Source organism: Brienomyrus brachyistius, chromosome 8 (assembly GCF_023856365.1).
Source record: "Brienomyrus brachyistius isolate T26 chromosome 8, BBRACH_0.4, whole genome shotgun sequence".
Taxonomy (NCBI): domain Eukaryota; kingdom Metazoa; phylum Chordata; class Actinopteri; order Osteoglossiformes; family Mormyridae; genus Brienomyrus; species Brienomyrus brachyistius.
In genome coordinates this window covers 22,463,128-22,478,005 of record NC_064540.1, presented here as the reverse complement: position 1 = coordinate 22,478,005, position 14,878 = coordinate 22,463,128, and the positions used below count along the sequence as shown (strand labels likewise).

At 45.8% G+C, this 14,878-nt stretch overlaps 1 protein-coding gene across 7 annotated transcripts in view; it reads left to right on the top strand.

Annotated features, from left to right (window-relative positions):
* Positions 1-14,878, top strand: part of kcnab2a (potassium voltage-gated channel subfamily A regulatory beta subunit 2a) — a 68,176-nt gene that overhangs the window by 26,539 nt on the left and 26,759 nt on the right. For 3 of the 7 annotated variants that reach the window (XM_049023968.1, XM_049023969.1, XM_049023967.1), the window contains 2 exons: positions 333-449; positions 2,088-2,129. In XM_049023968.1, the coding sequence (XP_048879925.1) occupies positions 373-449; positions 2,088-2,129 (119 nt within the window). In that variant the 5' untranslated portion in view covers positions 333-372. Of the gene's footprint in view, positions 1-332; positions 450-2,087; positions 2,130-6,617; positions 6,994-14,878 lie in introns of those variants that run through there. The other 4 variants (XM_049023972.1, XM_049023970.1, XR_007399472.1 and 1 more) reach the window with 3 other exon arrangements.

Sequence of the window (14,878 nt, the reverse complement as noted above, 5' to 3'; positions counted from 1 at the left end):
TTTTTTGTTAGTCTCCATTTCTTCTTAAATAAACCACGGTACTCAGATCTCACCTAGGAAGTAGTGCCCAGTTCTTCACTGTCTATGGGGGTCAGGCTGGTGTCTCTTGGTAAAATTTAAAGAAAAGGATCTCAAAAAGTTAATTACTCTTAAACTTGATGTTTAAGCAACACTTTGGCTAAAAAACATTGTTTGAGTTTGGTTGATGTGGGGTTTAGAGTCATTAACTGTTGTAAAACAATGAAGAGATGTTCGCACACAGACAGGATGAGTGTCGGTCTGTCTGCCTGCCGCTGAGCGCTAACCCTTTCTCCCCGTCCTCCTTCCCATAGGCCCTGAGTGGCTGGCTGTCCTCTCCACCCCCCTGCCTCCATGTATCCTGAATCGACCACTGACTCTCCAGCTCGCCTTTCTCTCCGACAAACTGGCTCCCCGGGCATGATCTACAGGTGAGTGGTGGCTGTGTACACACCATCTCACACGCACACTGCACGCACTACACCTAGCTTAGCTGGTCTTACACACATACACAACCATCTTTGAACCTGGGGTGATGTGATTCCCACCCTTGTTCACAGCTCTGTCATGGCAGTGCATGCAGTAGCTTACAAATGAATTCTCTCCCCATACTACTGAGTGCTTCCATGACCCAGTTGCATGGGAATGTGTTTTCTGACATATGTGCAGCATGCAAATTATGTTTAGAAGGGAAAAATGTAGATAATTCGCTCAAAATGAAAAAATGGACACACCGTATATTAATTTAAATTATGTTGCAACGCTACTTTAACTAGTCTCATAGCCACTTGTCAAGTGTATTAGTGGTGGTTCATGTCTGGATGGCAAAAACCAATGTTCAGTTAGTTAATGATGGCCTACAGGCTTGAACGTCATCAGTGAAAGAATAACTGAGGTGTGGATGTTAAGGGTTTTAGGTTGGATCAGGAGATAACATATGTTCTTCTGCTCAGATGGACCAGCACTGGAGGAAACCATTGGTGGCAGGTGTCATAGCCCAGTGCCTGGTTATGCTACTGAACTGTTCTGTACTAAACTGAGCTTATCTCTTGAGCGAACATTTTCTTGGTTACAAATTAGGTGACTCCAGTGGTCAGGAGAGACAGAGCTAGTGTTTACCCACTATGCCCAGTGTGCAGATGCAGATGCAACACATGCAGATATCCAAATTTCACAGCTAATAGTGACTTAAAAACAAGAGGGTAACCGCTCTCTATATGATGGTTTGCACTTCCCCTGATGTATGAAAGTGTAAGTAGCATACGACTTTAGCAAGGCTTCAGCTGATTCTGCAGTCTTAAGGACCTCTGGCCTGCTGCTGTTTGCATCATGCAATGGCTGCAGTCTTAAGAAGTAATTATAATAGCCACAATGGCGAATAATTTTTGTACTGCAGTTTGAACTAACACCAGCAGATGGCACACTTTAACCACACTGGAAGTTGTCTATAATTTAAATCAGGGGTCTCCAATTCCGGTCCTGGAGGGCTACCATCCAGTAGGTTTTCTATCCTACCCGGTCAGGTAAATACCAGGAATTTACCTGAGAACAGGTGTGGCTCATCAGAAGCCGGGTAGGATAGAAAACCTACTGGATGGTAGCCCTCCAGGACCGGAATTGGAGACCCCTGATTTAAATTGTAAATCAACCAAGATGCTACTATGGTTGTAATTGATTTTTGGATGAGTTTCTCTTGCTTACTTTTTCACTTGCTTCCTTTTTCTAAAACTTGTTTCCTGTCATATTGGTCTTTGTTACATTTCTCTTTCATATTGATACATTCTTTCCAGAACTTTGCTTCAAAGTGAGCTCTTTCTATTGCCCTTGCTGTTAAAGCTCATTTTAAAATCATAATGTCTCTCTTATTGCTCTAAGAGAGTAATTTAAATTGTGGCTGATGTGTGATTTATATTGCTTCTATTTGTGTAATAAATGGCACTTATCTCTGCTCAGCTGCTCTCCTTCATGCATCTCCCTGTGGGCCATGTTGTGACCTGTCTTTGGTCCTCTGTGCTGTGTGCCAGACTAAGTTCCATCCTCTCCTCCTTTCTCTTTCACGCTGTCCTCAGCGCTCGCTATGGGAGCCCCAAGCGGCAGCTGCAGTTCTACAGGTACTGCTTCGCTTTGCTCTAACTTAGCCACAGCCCAGGGAGCTGGTGGCGCATCTACACCTACAATGTCCTCCATAGACCTGGGTCAAGGTAGAGGAGGAAGTGGGGTGGAGGGCAGTGTCCAAGTATATCTGTAGATCAGAATTACATATCTCTGGATTGTATGGTTTAAGAGGCCGGAAGCCATGTGAGTTTGTAGAAGTGTGTCAGTCGTATCTGTGCTGTGTGGCCATGTGTCCTGCAGAGTTCTTTTGAGACTTTCTGGATCCTCACCGCTGTGTGGCGTGAGCGGGGCTGGCCTGGGTTTTCCCGCTCTGAGTTCTGCTGTTCTGCCCGTAAAGCCCCTGACAAGGCAGACCTGTGATAATGAGAGCAGTATTGAGTTTTCATCCCTCTGTCCCACGGCTTTTCCTCTTTCTAAGCACTGAGTATTCTATCCCGGCCCCCAGAGCCCGGGCCGATCGATCCCCGCTGCCCAAACTGAAAGGAGTGGCAGGAAATCCAGCCGCTCTGTTTTCACCGTTTCGTGTCTTTTATTGAATTTCTTTTCTTAATGTATCCAGGCTCAGAGAAAGCCTAATGCCTGGGATCATCTTAATGCTGCATTTCTTATTACAGGTGCTTTTTTGAGCTTTTGAGGGGTTTTTGCAGTCTAATGCAAGGAGTGTACTCAAGCGAATGGCCATCCAGCATCTGTGATGTGAAAAATGCTATGGAAGACACACTCTCCGCTCATTACAGTGGAGGAAATGCGTCTTTTATGGTGTCATTAAGACTGTAATACTATATAGTCTTTTTTTTTTTCATCAAACATAGCGGACATGCATTGATGCCCCCCCCCAATCTATGTGTGGGCTACTTTACTGCTTTCCTGTTGTCTAGCCAGCACTTATAGTTAAGATGGTGTTGTTTTTAGTTTTGCTGCAAATTCTCGCAGAGTGAAGAAATGGACATGGGTCCCCTTTCAAAAACGGACCATTTGTGGCTGGGTCGGACTCCAGATCTTAGTGCAGATGGTTGGGGTTTTGCCTCTGTAGAAATTTAATTTCTACAGAGATTAATACATTTAATTAATACATTGCCTTTCCTGGTGTGGAAAGGTGGAGATTGGTACAGATATCACTGTTGGAAGGTGTCACTAACCGATATAAATCCAAAAAGACATGCAAAAGGACTAAAGGTAAAATTTAGCACTATGGGACTTGTGTAATTTTGTGTTTTTTGTTACTGATAGGATTAATTTTCATAATAACACAAAATTATTATTTCAAAGTTTTCTGATTATTACCGGTGAATAAAAATCATTTTAAGAACAAATAAGAAAACTGATGTCATTAAGGGATCATGCTGTGGGGAGTTAGTTGAGCATGCAAGATGAAGGCTTGATTAAAACCAAAAGAAGATCGAAATTGCAAATTCATGGATTGAATTTGAAGTTTTGGTGCTATTTAGTTTCCCTCGCATTGCCTTGCCAAATAACGCCACCTGTTGAAATGTGTTAGTGCTGGCTGGCCGATAGTGGAGCCCTTACTGTGATCACATGGGACATAAAGCAATAAAGTGGTTTTTAACTCACTCAGATTCCTCGGATTTTAACAGTGTACTGTCAAAGATTTTCAGGGCAACTTTGATATTATACAGGAAGTACCATTTCCTTTTGAAATCCGCTCTGGAGCTGTTAAGAAGAATTCTTTGTCCATTAATCTGTAATAATACTGTAGGGGTAATCTGTCCGTTTTGTTGCTGGTGTGAGTTTTCTTGTCAGTTTCAGCAGATGTATTTAACATTTTACTTAGCTATGGGTAACCACTTTCACATCTTCAAAGCCATAGTGGTTTAGAAAAGGGACCACAGAAAGTGGTAATTCTATAGTACTATTTAGTGGTTTCATGAATAAGCTCTCTAAAAATCTCTATACCAGAGGAGATTTAAGAGTATGTAATGGTGGACTTGGCATAGTTAAGTGACGTGTGTACAGATGTCCGCTTGTGTGGACCTGAAGTATCAAACCATTTTTTCCTGCAGAACATTCAGATGCTTTTAGTGCTGAAACAGCTGAATAATTTAACGGTGATACTAATTGCTGTGGTTTTCTAAAAAGACATGACTGAATGCTGAATGACTTAAATGGATTTCTTCTATGAAATTTCACCAAGTGTAGGTGCAGGTGGTGGTGGGCGGGGTCAAGGGCGGAACACTTGTGCTTTGACTGTTGCTGATTGGTTTAGATGCTGCCCAGTCAGACACTGCCACTGTGGGATGTGTCAAAACCTCTCTGCTGTTAACACATATAAGAGTAGCTTGATTCAGTGGTTCCAGTTCATGAGTCGATCCCCTCGAAATCAGGTTAGTTTGAGAGCGGATTTGCTTTGTGTGTGTACGCGTGGAAACATTTGCCTGTCTGTGTGTCTGCTGCCTCTGCATGGGGGAATGGATTCCTTCTGTCTTGTGTTAAGGCGGTGTTGGGTGTGTGGCAGAGGGAGCTGTACATGCTCAAAAAAGGTAGCTGGGTGTGATGTCCAGAGTTTTGTGCATGGATTTATCTCCTAAAACAGAAGTAATTGTTTTTAGAAGTGAAATGTAAGGGTTAAATTCTTACTGCATCACTGTAAGCTCTCCAGGTTTGATTTGATAGGTCTTCCAATATCTTCTGCAACTTAGAAATATAAACGTTTGTGAGATTAATGGGAAATGGATAAAAATCTTTCTTATAATCCACTTAACGCGAAATCAGCTTTTGATTTCTAATTGGACTAATTTCACTGTTTGTTGAATTATGAAGTGGACAGACGTGCTGTTGTAGTTGCTAACCTTGTTTGTTCAGATTTGAAATGGGAAGGAGCTGCCTGTGTAATTTATTCCTCTGTGCCCTACTCTGCTTGTTTTTCAAATGCAGCCAAACTCACTGAAGACCTGAAGCTGTGATTTGGTCACTCTCTAACCTGCCTCATCTTAGCAGCTTAGTATCAGTAACAAAAAATAGAGTCTTCTGAATATGTGAGTCAGCTTTTTGGGTTGAAGATGTGTTGGCAGTTTTTCTGTACCCTTCTGCTTTGTGTTCCTTTTTACGGTAATTATTATTTCCGTTTATCAGCCCTTTGACAGCATTTTTTATCTTGTATTTGTATCTTTCGAATGCAGGTATTTTTTTCTACACGTCGAGTTCTGGTAGTAAGAAATTAGAAATTAGAAAGTGAAGCAAAGCAAATCGGGTCGTTTTACTGGCGTTGCCGGGTGGCAAGCATAGTGTTAAACCGGTTCTGATGTTTGTTCAATTGGCCAGCAGAGGGCCCCTGTCTCTGCACTTTTCTCTTTGGTTCACCTCTTTGAAAGTGCTGCTGTTTTTCAGGGATCTGTTTTCTGGAGTGCATCTGTCTCATTGGGTCTTTTAGATCAATTTCATTTTGTTGGCAGTGAACTGATACAATCTGGTTTTTCCTTCCGCTATATGTTTAAGTATACGACAGAGAAGCTGAGAAAATGTGCTATGAAATATTCACTAGGATGTGGATTGCTGGCAATCTGAGGAGGCTGAGTTAGGGTGATTAACTTTCCTGATTGCTGCTAGGGCACTTAGATAAATGAGTATTCAATTAACCTTTGGCCTTTTAAATTATTCAGATCCAGTTCAGCCACACTGAGAAGGGCCTTGTGGTCACCAGTGAACCCAGACTTGCTTATTAAGATGCCGTTGTGTGTCATTTATAGTTACCCAACATCAAAAAACAAAATAAAACCTACTTTTTCACTAGACCTAGAACCTAGTAGTTCTTTTAAAACTCGTATCATAATTTATGTTTTCTGACGTACAGCATACACTAGTAGCACTGAAAGTTTTACTGGCCTGACCACACTTTCAGACTCAGGGTTATACAGGTGGGTTTGTGTGCTTGAGTAGAGACCATGTGTGGTGAAGGTTTTTACTGTAATGGTCTGTCATGGATGTCTGTAACCTGGAAAAAGAGGGAGATGTGGAGGAGTTGCAGCTCTGTGCTTCTGTGGATCCTCTGCCCACGTTTCTGCCTTATTTTTGTCAGTCACATTAGCTGCCAGTATTGGGGGGGGGGTCAAAAAGTAACTGGACTTTTGAAGCTCTCAAGAGATGTCAGTGAATTTTCCCCTCTCAACACCGCCAGGACTGCAAACACCCCCCCCCCCCCCAACCCCTGAGCTTTTCCCGATTGCATGCCTGACTGTGTTTTGTAATCCCCACCGTGGAGGACCGGCTGGCATGCGGAGGCCGTCATTTGTGGAGCGATCACCTAAACGCAGCCCAGAAGGGTCCTCCGGAGCTGTCTTGCTGTTAACCCCGCCTGCGATGAAGGAGGGCTTTGGTTACATGCTTACCGGGAGTAAGGCAGGAAGAGCCCCCCCTCCCCCGGGCAGGTGCTATTTAAGGCGGCTGCTATCGGGCGTTGCGTTGCTGTTGGGTCTCGGGAAAATGCAAATGGAAATGGGGGGGCGGAGCAGGCAAGGGCGGGTGTGGTTCCGAGTCTAGAAAGGCGTCGCTCATGGACGAGTAGGTGGGGAGGCCGGTGTGCCGGCAACGCAGCTTCACAGGCGGAAACTCGCAGGTCCCCGTATCCAGGCGGCCCGACAGCGGCCTCAGGAAGAGCAGCAGCAGGAGCAGCGAGGCCAACGGCAGGATGCTGTCCATGACGTACAGCGAGAGCGTACGTAGCGGCATCAACCGCTACCACTCAGAGCCGGGCCTGAGCGTGCCGCGGCCCGCGGAGCATGGCCAGCTGCAGCGCCAGCGGGAGCAGCGGGCCGCCATGCACCTCAGGAACATGGAGGACTTCCTGAAGATGCACGGCCTCTCGTTGGAGGAGTGCGTGTCCTACCAGACCGGCATGAAGTACAGGTAAGGGGCAGTCAGTGCTCCTGTGCCCTCTCTCAGGACCGGTTCTGGAGCTTATGCATCTCAACATCTTGGATCTCCTGTACCTTCTGTTTAAATCCCGTATGGCCGTGTGCTTCTCAGGAGCTGTTGGTATTTCTCTCCAGGTCAATTTGAGTCACTTTTGCTACTCGTGAGCGTGCTGCGCTATACTTCTCTCCCGCCGAGCCCCAGCTGCTGCTTGTGGTTTTATTTTTAATCATATGGGTCACAGGAGTACTTGTACAGCTCTATGAAGGGCAGGTGTGTATAGAAGCCAGAAGAGGGGAGCAGCTCAACAGCTTAGCCAGGCTCTGTTTTATCTCTTTGTCCCAGATAACACGCGTGTTGAGTAACTTCTCCCTTTTTATTCTGTTTATCGGTTGCTGTGGTGAACACTGTACTTCTCCATGGGTAACTATGCGTATGATGAAAGCCCCTCGATCAGAATGCTGCTTCGGACAGTCTGTGGGATTAATATCCAGACTCATCCTGCCCGGTAGTGCTGCCAGAGCCCTGCCCTCCCCTGACTGTGGTGTGATCGCAGGGACATGCTGTCTCTGCATGATCACACACCCTGATAATTAAGGTCACAGTGGACAGTGCTTGGGTGGTTACAAAAAGTAATCCATTAAAGGCAGAGGTGGAAAGTTCAGGTCCGGAAAGCAGAAATCCAAACCAAGGTTTTGTTTCAACCAACCAGTTGAGAGATGATTGTCACAATCTGAGTACAAAACCTTGGTTTGGATTTATGCTTTCCAGACCTGTACTTTCCACCTTTCCACCTTAATGGATTATTTTTGTGATTAAATTCCCTAACACTGACAGTGGAGTGTAACTTTGAGCCAAAATGTGCTCAAGAAAGTGTAAAATTAAAAGCTACAAAGATCTCCTATTAACGATGTCAGAACTTTTCCAAGGGCATAGTGGGTCACCACAGCAATTCCCAGACTTCCCAGAGCTCCCACTCCTCCAGGACAGTATAGGTTGGTCGATGCCCCTAAGATTGTGTTATTCAGCAATAGCCTGGCTGGAATAGCCCCCCCCCTTGTAAGCTCATTGAGAAGGTGCACCTGAGTAGCTCCGCTTTAACTAAGGCTGGGATAGTGTGTCACACATGCAGGGCCGTCACCCTGCCTGTCGTGACTAAGCTTTGCAACGAGTTTGGGTTTCAGGTAGCATGTGGCTGTGCAACACACCTACTATGCTGTCTTCCCATGAGCTGAGACATACTTGTCCTACGTTTGGCCCCTCGCAGACTAGCGCTGTGCTGTCCTGAACTCGCCTTCCCTTTTTTGCTGGTACTCAGAGACTTGGAGATCTTGGCGAATCGAGCAGGGGTCCAGCAGAGGCCCATCTAAATCGAGCATTAGGCTGCTCCTGCAGCTCATGCTGTCTGATCCTGGTGGCCTTCATGGTTTGGGCTGTGTGTGGTGGTGTAGGTTTCTCATTGAAATGTAACCCGGTTTACCTGAGTGCTGCCCAGGAAGAAGTTCTCAGCCCTAATTACACCCATGTCTCCATCAGATCCCAAATCAACAAGGTAAAGGGCTGGCCTCTCATCATTATTTCAGGTCCCCGCAATGCCAGCTGGCCCTGCTTCCTTTGGGCTGTAGTGAGCCCCTCTCCACCCTTCCAGGCACACCTGTCTCACTTGTGCCACACCTGTCACAGTGACCCACTTGCACTCATTGCCATGATGCCCGCAGGACTCCTTTGTGTGTGTCCAAATGCTGTGTCGGGCACAGTGTGCTGTTAAATATCTCTTAAGACTCACTCATTAGGGCAGGTGCTGCAAAAGGGATTAAACTGGGGTGATGGGGCCGATGGGGGAATTTGTTGTTGTGGTTCCGACAGCATCTCGTTTGTAATATTGATTTTCATCATGCAAACACGTAAGATTAGATTGAAAGCTTCTAGTTCAGGGGTAGGTAACCCTGATGCTGGAGTGCTGGTATCCACCAGGTCTTCCATACTACCTGGTCTCTGACAAATCGCACCTGATCTTAGGCAGATAGTAACTCATCAGGTAGGATGGAAAACCTCCTGTACTGGAACTCCAGGATCAGGGTTGCCTACTCCTGTTCTAGTTGTTTCCTGGTTATCATGGCGTGCTCTGAAGTAGAACTTCATCCATCCCTCATACACACAGCACATAAAGCTGTGAAGCAGTTTGAGGAGACAACCCACTGCACACTGGAAGTACAGCATATTAACTGAGTCTCCTTAAACCATGTTGCTCATTTTGCTTGGGATGACTTTTGCTGGGTGAAACCTGTTACATATTGTTTGTGCGTTAATGAGTGCTTGGGTCAGTCACGGTGCTCACTGCAGCACTTTCCAAACAAGCGGCATGCGTCCCTCTGCATCCGTTTGAACTTGGCCGGAAGAGCTATTGATTTTTCCAAGGGAGACCGTGCCAGGTTGCGTCACCCCAGGGTTAATGGATGCTGAGTGGACGCTTTCAGTCTCCCGTGTATCCATTTCATTCGCAGCCCCGCGTGCATTACCCGCTCTCCAAGCGCAATGCGGCTGCCACTCCCCTGGTTCTGTCATCGATCGCTGACCACTCTGAACTTGTCAAACTCAGGCTGAAGACATGGTACTTTCAGCAGGATGCCAGCCAGTCATGCCCCCGAAAGTAAAGACAGTGCTCCACCTAGTGGACCGGTGTATCTATGCCATGCCAGAGCTGGTTTGAGTAGTACATGATTCTCAGGGGTTTACCAGTGTATAAGTGGTTGTGCTGTGTGTTTTCCTACCATGGTGTGGTTAAGGATGCTTCTTAATCTTTTGCCCAGATCTTCACCATGTTTGGGTTTGTCACCTAGTTTTTTTCACTTCTGTAAACTTTCAAATTTGATATTCAAATTTGTTACTGCATGTAAGTATTTGTCTGGTGTTCATTTACTATAATACAGTACTTGTATCCAAAAGGGATACATTACATGCTTTTATTCAAAGCAATGTACATTTTTAAGAATGTGTTGTCAGCCAGGCCCTGGAGCAATTAGGGGTTAAGGGGGCTTCCTCTAGGGCCTAATGGTTAAATCACTCTGCCGACCCTGGGATTGGAACTGGTGCCCTACCGATCTCAGTCACAGCGCTAGCGCCCTAACCCACTGAACTAACTCGAAACTGAATTAACTGCTGACAGTGATGTATCTGGTCGAACTTTTCTTGCAACTTTTACAATTAATTGTGCATTTTTGGACAGTATGAACAGTAGGAGTTGTTGAGGCATGGAAAATCACCGTTATTAATTTTGGGCCTGGTTTGTCCTGAGGATGTGCTTGCCCCTTGTCACCACAGGGTGGCACTGTAGCCCTTCAAATAACTGCTCAGTCAGGCTCATGCTGTGTATGTATTGCCTCAGTCAGCTGTATTTTCAGTGTGTTTGTGTGAAACCAATTATCCATGGATGACTTAACAAGAGAAGTTTTACACATTTTTATGCATTATTCATTGTGCGTGTTGTCTGTTCTGTAGGTGCTTTGTTTATTTGGTTTTGTAGAGGAGTTGTTTAGAACAGAGTCCCTTGAGTGAATAATTAACACAGATTCAGCTGTTGTCACCCGGAGTGAGTTCTAATAAGTGCCCTCTTTGAGAGCCAGGGTTGCTGGTTTTTCTGCCCCCTGGCTGTGCTGAGATTCCTGTCCTGCATGGAGCGACACGACATGTGTTTGCACATCCTGGAAGGCAAAGGTGGTCCTCCTCCACTCAGCACTCATGGTGCCCTTTTTGTTATTTGTTATGCTTATTCAGCCAGTGGATGGCTTTCCTGGGGAGCAACAACGCTGAGGAGGCTGACCACTGTCACAGCACCGATAGCCAGCCCATGATACCTTGCAATGCAAGAGCACGATGTGTTTTTGCGGGAGTATGCCCCAGGCAGAATTTGACTGATGCATAAACAAACAGTATAGGTTTTTGCTAACTATGGAAGACCCTAGCCAGGGACCCAATATCAGCCCTTTTGCTTTTACTGCCTAACTTTCTCAAGAAGTTAAGGACTTGAAAGCATTGTTGCCTCACACCTCTGGGACCCGGGTTTGAATCTCCACCTGGGTCACATGTGTGCGGAGTTTGCATGTTCTCCCCATGTCGTCGTGGGGTTTTCTCTGGGTACTCCGGTTTCCCCCCACAGTCCAAAAACATGCTGAGGCTAATTGGAGTTGCTAAATTGCCCGTAGGTGTGGATGCGTGAGTGAATGGTGTGTGAGTGTGCCCTGCGATGGGCTGGCCCCCCATCCTGGGTTGTTCCCTGCCTCGTGTCCATTGCTTCCGGGATAGGCTCCGGACCCCCCGCGACCCAGTAGGATAAGCGGTTTGGAAAATGGATGGATGGATGTTCTGTTGTCAACTGTTTAATTACTATTATTATTTAACTTTGATGAATTGATGGAATTAACTCCTGTTGCTTGAGTTGTTCGTTGTCGTTCCTTTCTCACTGGTGAACGTTTAATATTGTGCACTAATGAGGGACTTTTGAAACAACTGCCGGTCATCGCTGAGCTTGCACAGATGAGCCTGCGATTTTCCCTCTGCGCTCACGCACCCCGTAGTCCACGCTGAAGGAGAACCGCGAAGCCGCTGAAACGTGATCCGCCCCTGCCAAGCGTTGCTTCTCTTATAACCCAGGGGTGAGCGCAGGGGCTGCCCATTTAACAGCTGCTACACACTCATTAATGTTGCATTGCCGATCTGGCCAATGGTACAAAACGGCTGTAAATCTCATGTTCTGCTCCTGACTGAGGCGCTGCCTCACCTCCCCTCCCCTGTCCAGTCAGGCTTTCATGGTTCAACCTGAACAGTCAGCCAGTAGGGCATATGAAGTGCCTGACCACTGTGACGCAGCGCTGATGAGCAGCCCAGTAAGAATAACGAGAGCTCTGCTGGCCAGAAATGTCTGATCCAACATCTGCCTGAATGGTAACTTTGTAAAAGCACTGTGGTCGATTGTTCTTTACTCCCACCCCAAACTCGGCTCCGTCGGTTTCTGTCCGTCTGTAAGCTGGAGCTCCGCCTTCCTCCATCTCCAGTTGCTTGTGAAGCCCTGATGGTTTTTGCTCTCTTCCATTAAATTATTAAAGGCCAGGGCTGTTAGCAACGCGTGTATATTCAGAATCGAGCCGTCGTCATGGCACCCGCTAAGACAGCAGAAAGAGGATAGCAGTCCAAGGTCCCTGCACCTCAGGAAAATCCCATGTTGTAAGGCATCCCCCCCCCCTTTTTTTAATTTCCTCAGCTACCAGGACGGGCTGCTCGTTTTTGGAGAATGCATCTAAATTGAAATTATGGAAGGCCTCTAATCTGTTTCATGAGGAATCGTAATGTCGGGTTTATGATGAGGGTGACTGAAATGCAGTGCAGCTCGTTTGTATTAAACTCGTCCCCTGATTTTGCCCCACCCTTGCACAACCCCAGTAATCCCTAACCCAAATCCCCACGGAACTGTGCCTGCTGGGCACTTTTCTGCTGCCACACATGTCCGCGTAAACTCCCGCCCATCGTCTGGTCACCGTACTGGTATTGGCCACAAGGCTGGCTTGTTCTGGTATGTGCAAGTTTCAGCATCTTATGAAACTTAAGCATCACACGGTGATGAACTTAAACATCTTTTATTGTGGTACACTGAAGCATCACTCATTGGACGCATGACAGCTCAATGCCCCATGTGATGTAACATCGTTAACTTTTTGTGGTATTTCTGACGTAATCCTTCTGGGACTCAAACCAGCTTATTCTGGCGTTCTTTATTCTAATTTCTATTATGAAGAGAAAAAAATATATGATTACTTGCTTAATGTATGTCATTAGCACCTCAGTAAAAAAGGATAACGCTCTTAAATTGTCCTGTGTTTTGTGAATATGACGTACATTAGGTCGTGTTACATCAATGTTTTTTACTTTGTAATGAGCCAAAAGGACTGGATGAAGGGTTTAACTGATGTTTAAGGTTTTTAAATACTTGTAAATATTTGTCTGTCGCTGGGGAACTTTGTCTGTAATGTTAATGTGCTCTTCAGCTTTTGTTTTGCTCACTTGAACTGCTGTATTTTCCTGCTCTTTAGACTCTCCGAACAGCTATAGTGTCTGTCTCAATGAATTGCCTGTCATTTGTCATATTAACCCATGAGAACTCAGGGGGCTGAGTCAGCGTCTGCTCTGGGAGTGCCGCTGTCATGCCCGTGTGCCCTGGAGTTCCTTTCTGTAATCCCGTCGGTTATCTGCGCCCCTCACGCCCATATCTCTCTCTCTGTCTGTCTCTCTGTCTGTCTCCCTGTCTGTCCGTGGTATGCCAGGGATTTCCTCTTTGGATAAACAGATGCCTGTGCTTGGGAAGAGAGGGAGGGCATTGAATTTTGTTATGTCAGCCTGTCAGCATTAATGCACTTCAGGGGAGCGGATTTATCTTTAAAATGCATTTTTTTTTGTTTATTCATGGTGCGTAATACAGTTTAAAATTAGCCAAACCAGGTGGGAGTTGGGGAATTGGGTTGGTGCGTGTGATGATCTGAGACATTGCCTGAGTGCTGCGGTCTCCACCCTGAAGTGATTTCCCTGCAAACACACACTGACTGTGCTGCAGTGCCTCAGCCCCGCCGCAGCTCTGATAGCAGCTGGCACTAAAACAATTGCCTTAGCAAGGGGGCAGTTAAGGCTTGCAGGCTTCAAGTGACTGGGCTGGATCTATTACATAGCAACCTGCAACACCAGTGACCCTGTTCTCCTGGTTCTCTGTACTGGCGCTCCACAATCCCTCAAGCACTGTGGCAGTGCACCTCACTGGCGCCTCACTGTATTTTTATGCCTGCTATTGCTTTGTTTATTTTTTATTTATACATTTTTAAAGTGTACATAAGAGTGGTGTGTGTGTGTGTGTGTGTGTGTGTGTGTGTTTGTATTCATCACGTTATGGGGTCCAAGTGTATCAGATTTCAGTGATCGGAATCAGGGCCTAACCAGGCCTTTTTAATCGATCTGTATTGGCTACCACAGCCTGAACAAAGGCCCGATCTATTTCATTTCCCGTGTCCGTTTAATTTACATCAGTTGTGCAATAAGCCTAAGGCACACTGCTTGGAACTACTATCTATCCAGATGTCAGCCATGCAGAAATACTTTAAATTGGAAACTCAAAGTGCAATGTTTGGACTGCTATCCAAGAGAAGGAAACAATAGCATATTTTAATACAACTTGCAAAAAAATCATGAGGAAAAATACCGCAAAATCAGACGAAGAATGCACCGATGCCTACTGTATGTGTGTGTTTAATTAAATATTTATTAAAATATTGGATCAGGACTGGGAAATGGCAGATACAAATATTGAATGGATTATATCAGGGTACCAGAATAGTGGATGTGGACAAGCGTGTTGTTAGCCCAATTTTAGGGGGGCTTTAGCCCTTATTTATTGGCTTATTCTTGAATAATTTGCCATCAGCCCTGCCTAGGAAAAACTCCTAACCTCTACCCATTCCTCAGGACAACCCTGGTGTTTGCATGCGCTCATCTTGAGAGGGCACTCAGTTCTTCTGACGCATCTGCTGTCAGCCTTGCACTGACCAGCAGCCCAAACCTCAGCTAAGTCTCCTGACTGGTCCACCTCCTGGCCCAATTATCCGCTGTGTATCTTCCTTTTTTTGGCTACTGTCAAAGCCGGTGGAGTCGCTATTAGTAATTTCAATGGCTGACTGGGTACTGGCCACGTTTCTGGACACGTTTTTTTTTTTTGGGTAGGGATCTTATGAACACTGCACACACTGCCTGTGTTTCACTGTTTCAACACCACAGATCAGTATAGGTCACATTTTTCTTTGGGAAAGTATGTATTTCCTAAACGGTGAGAGATGTTTAAAAACCA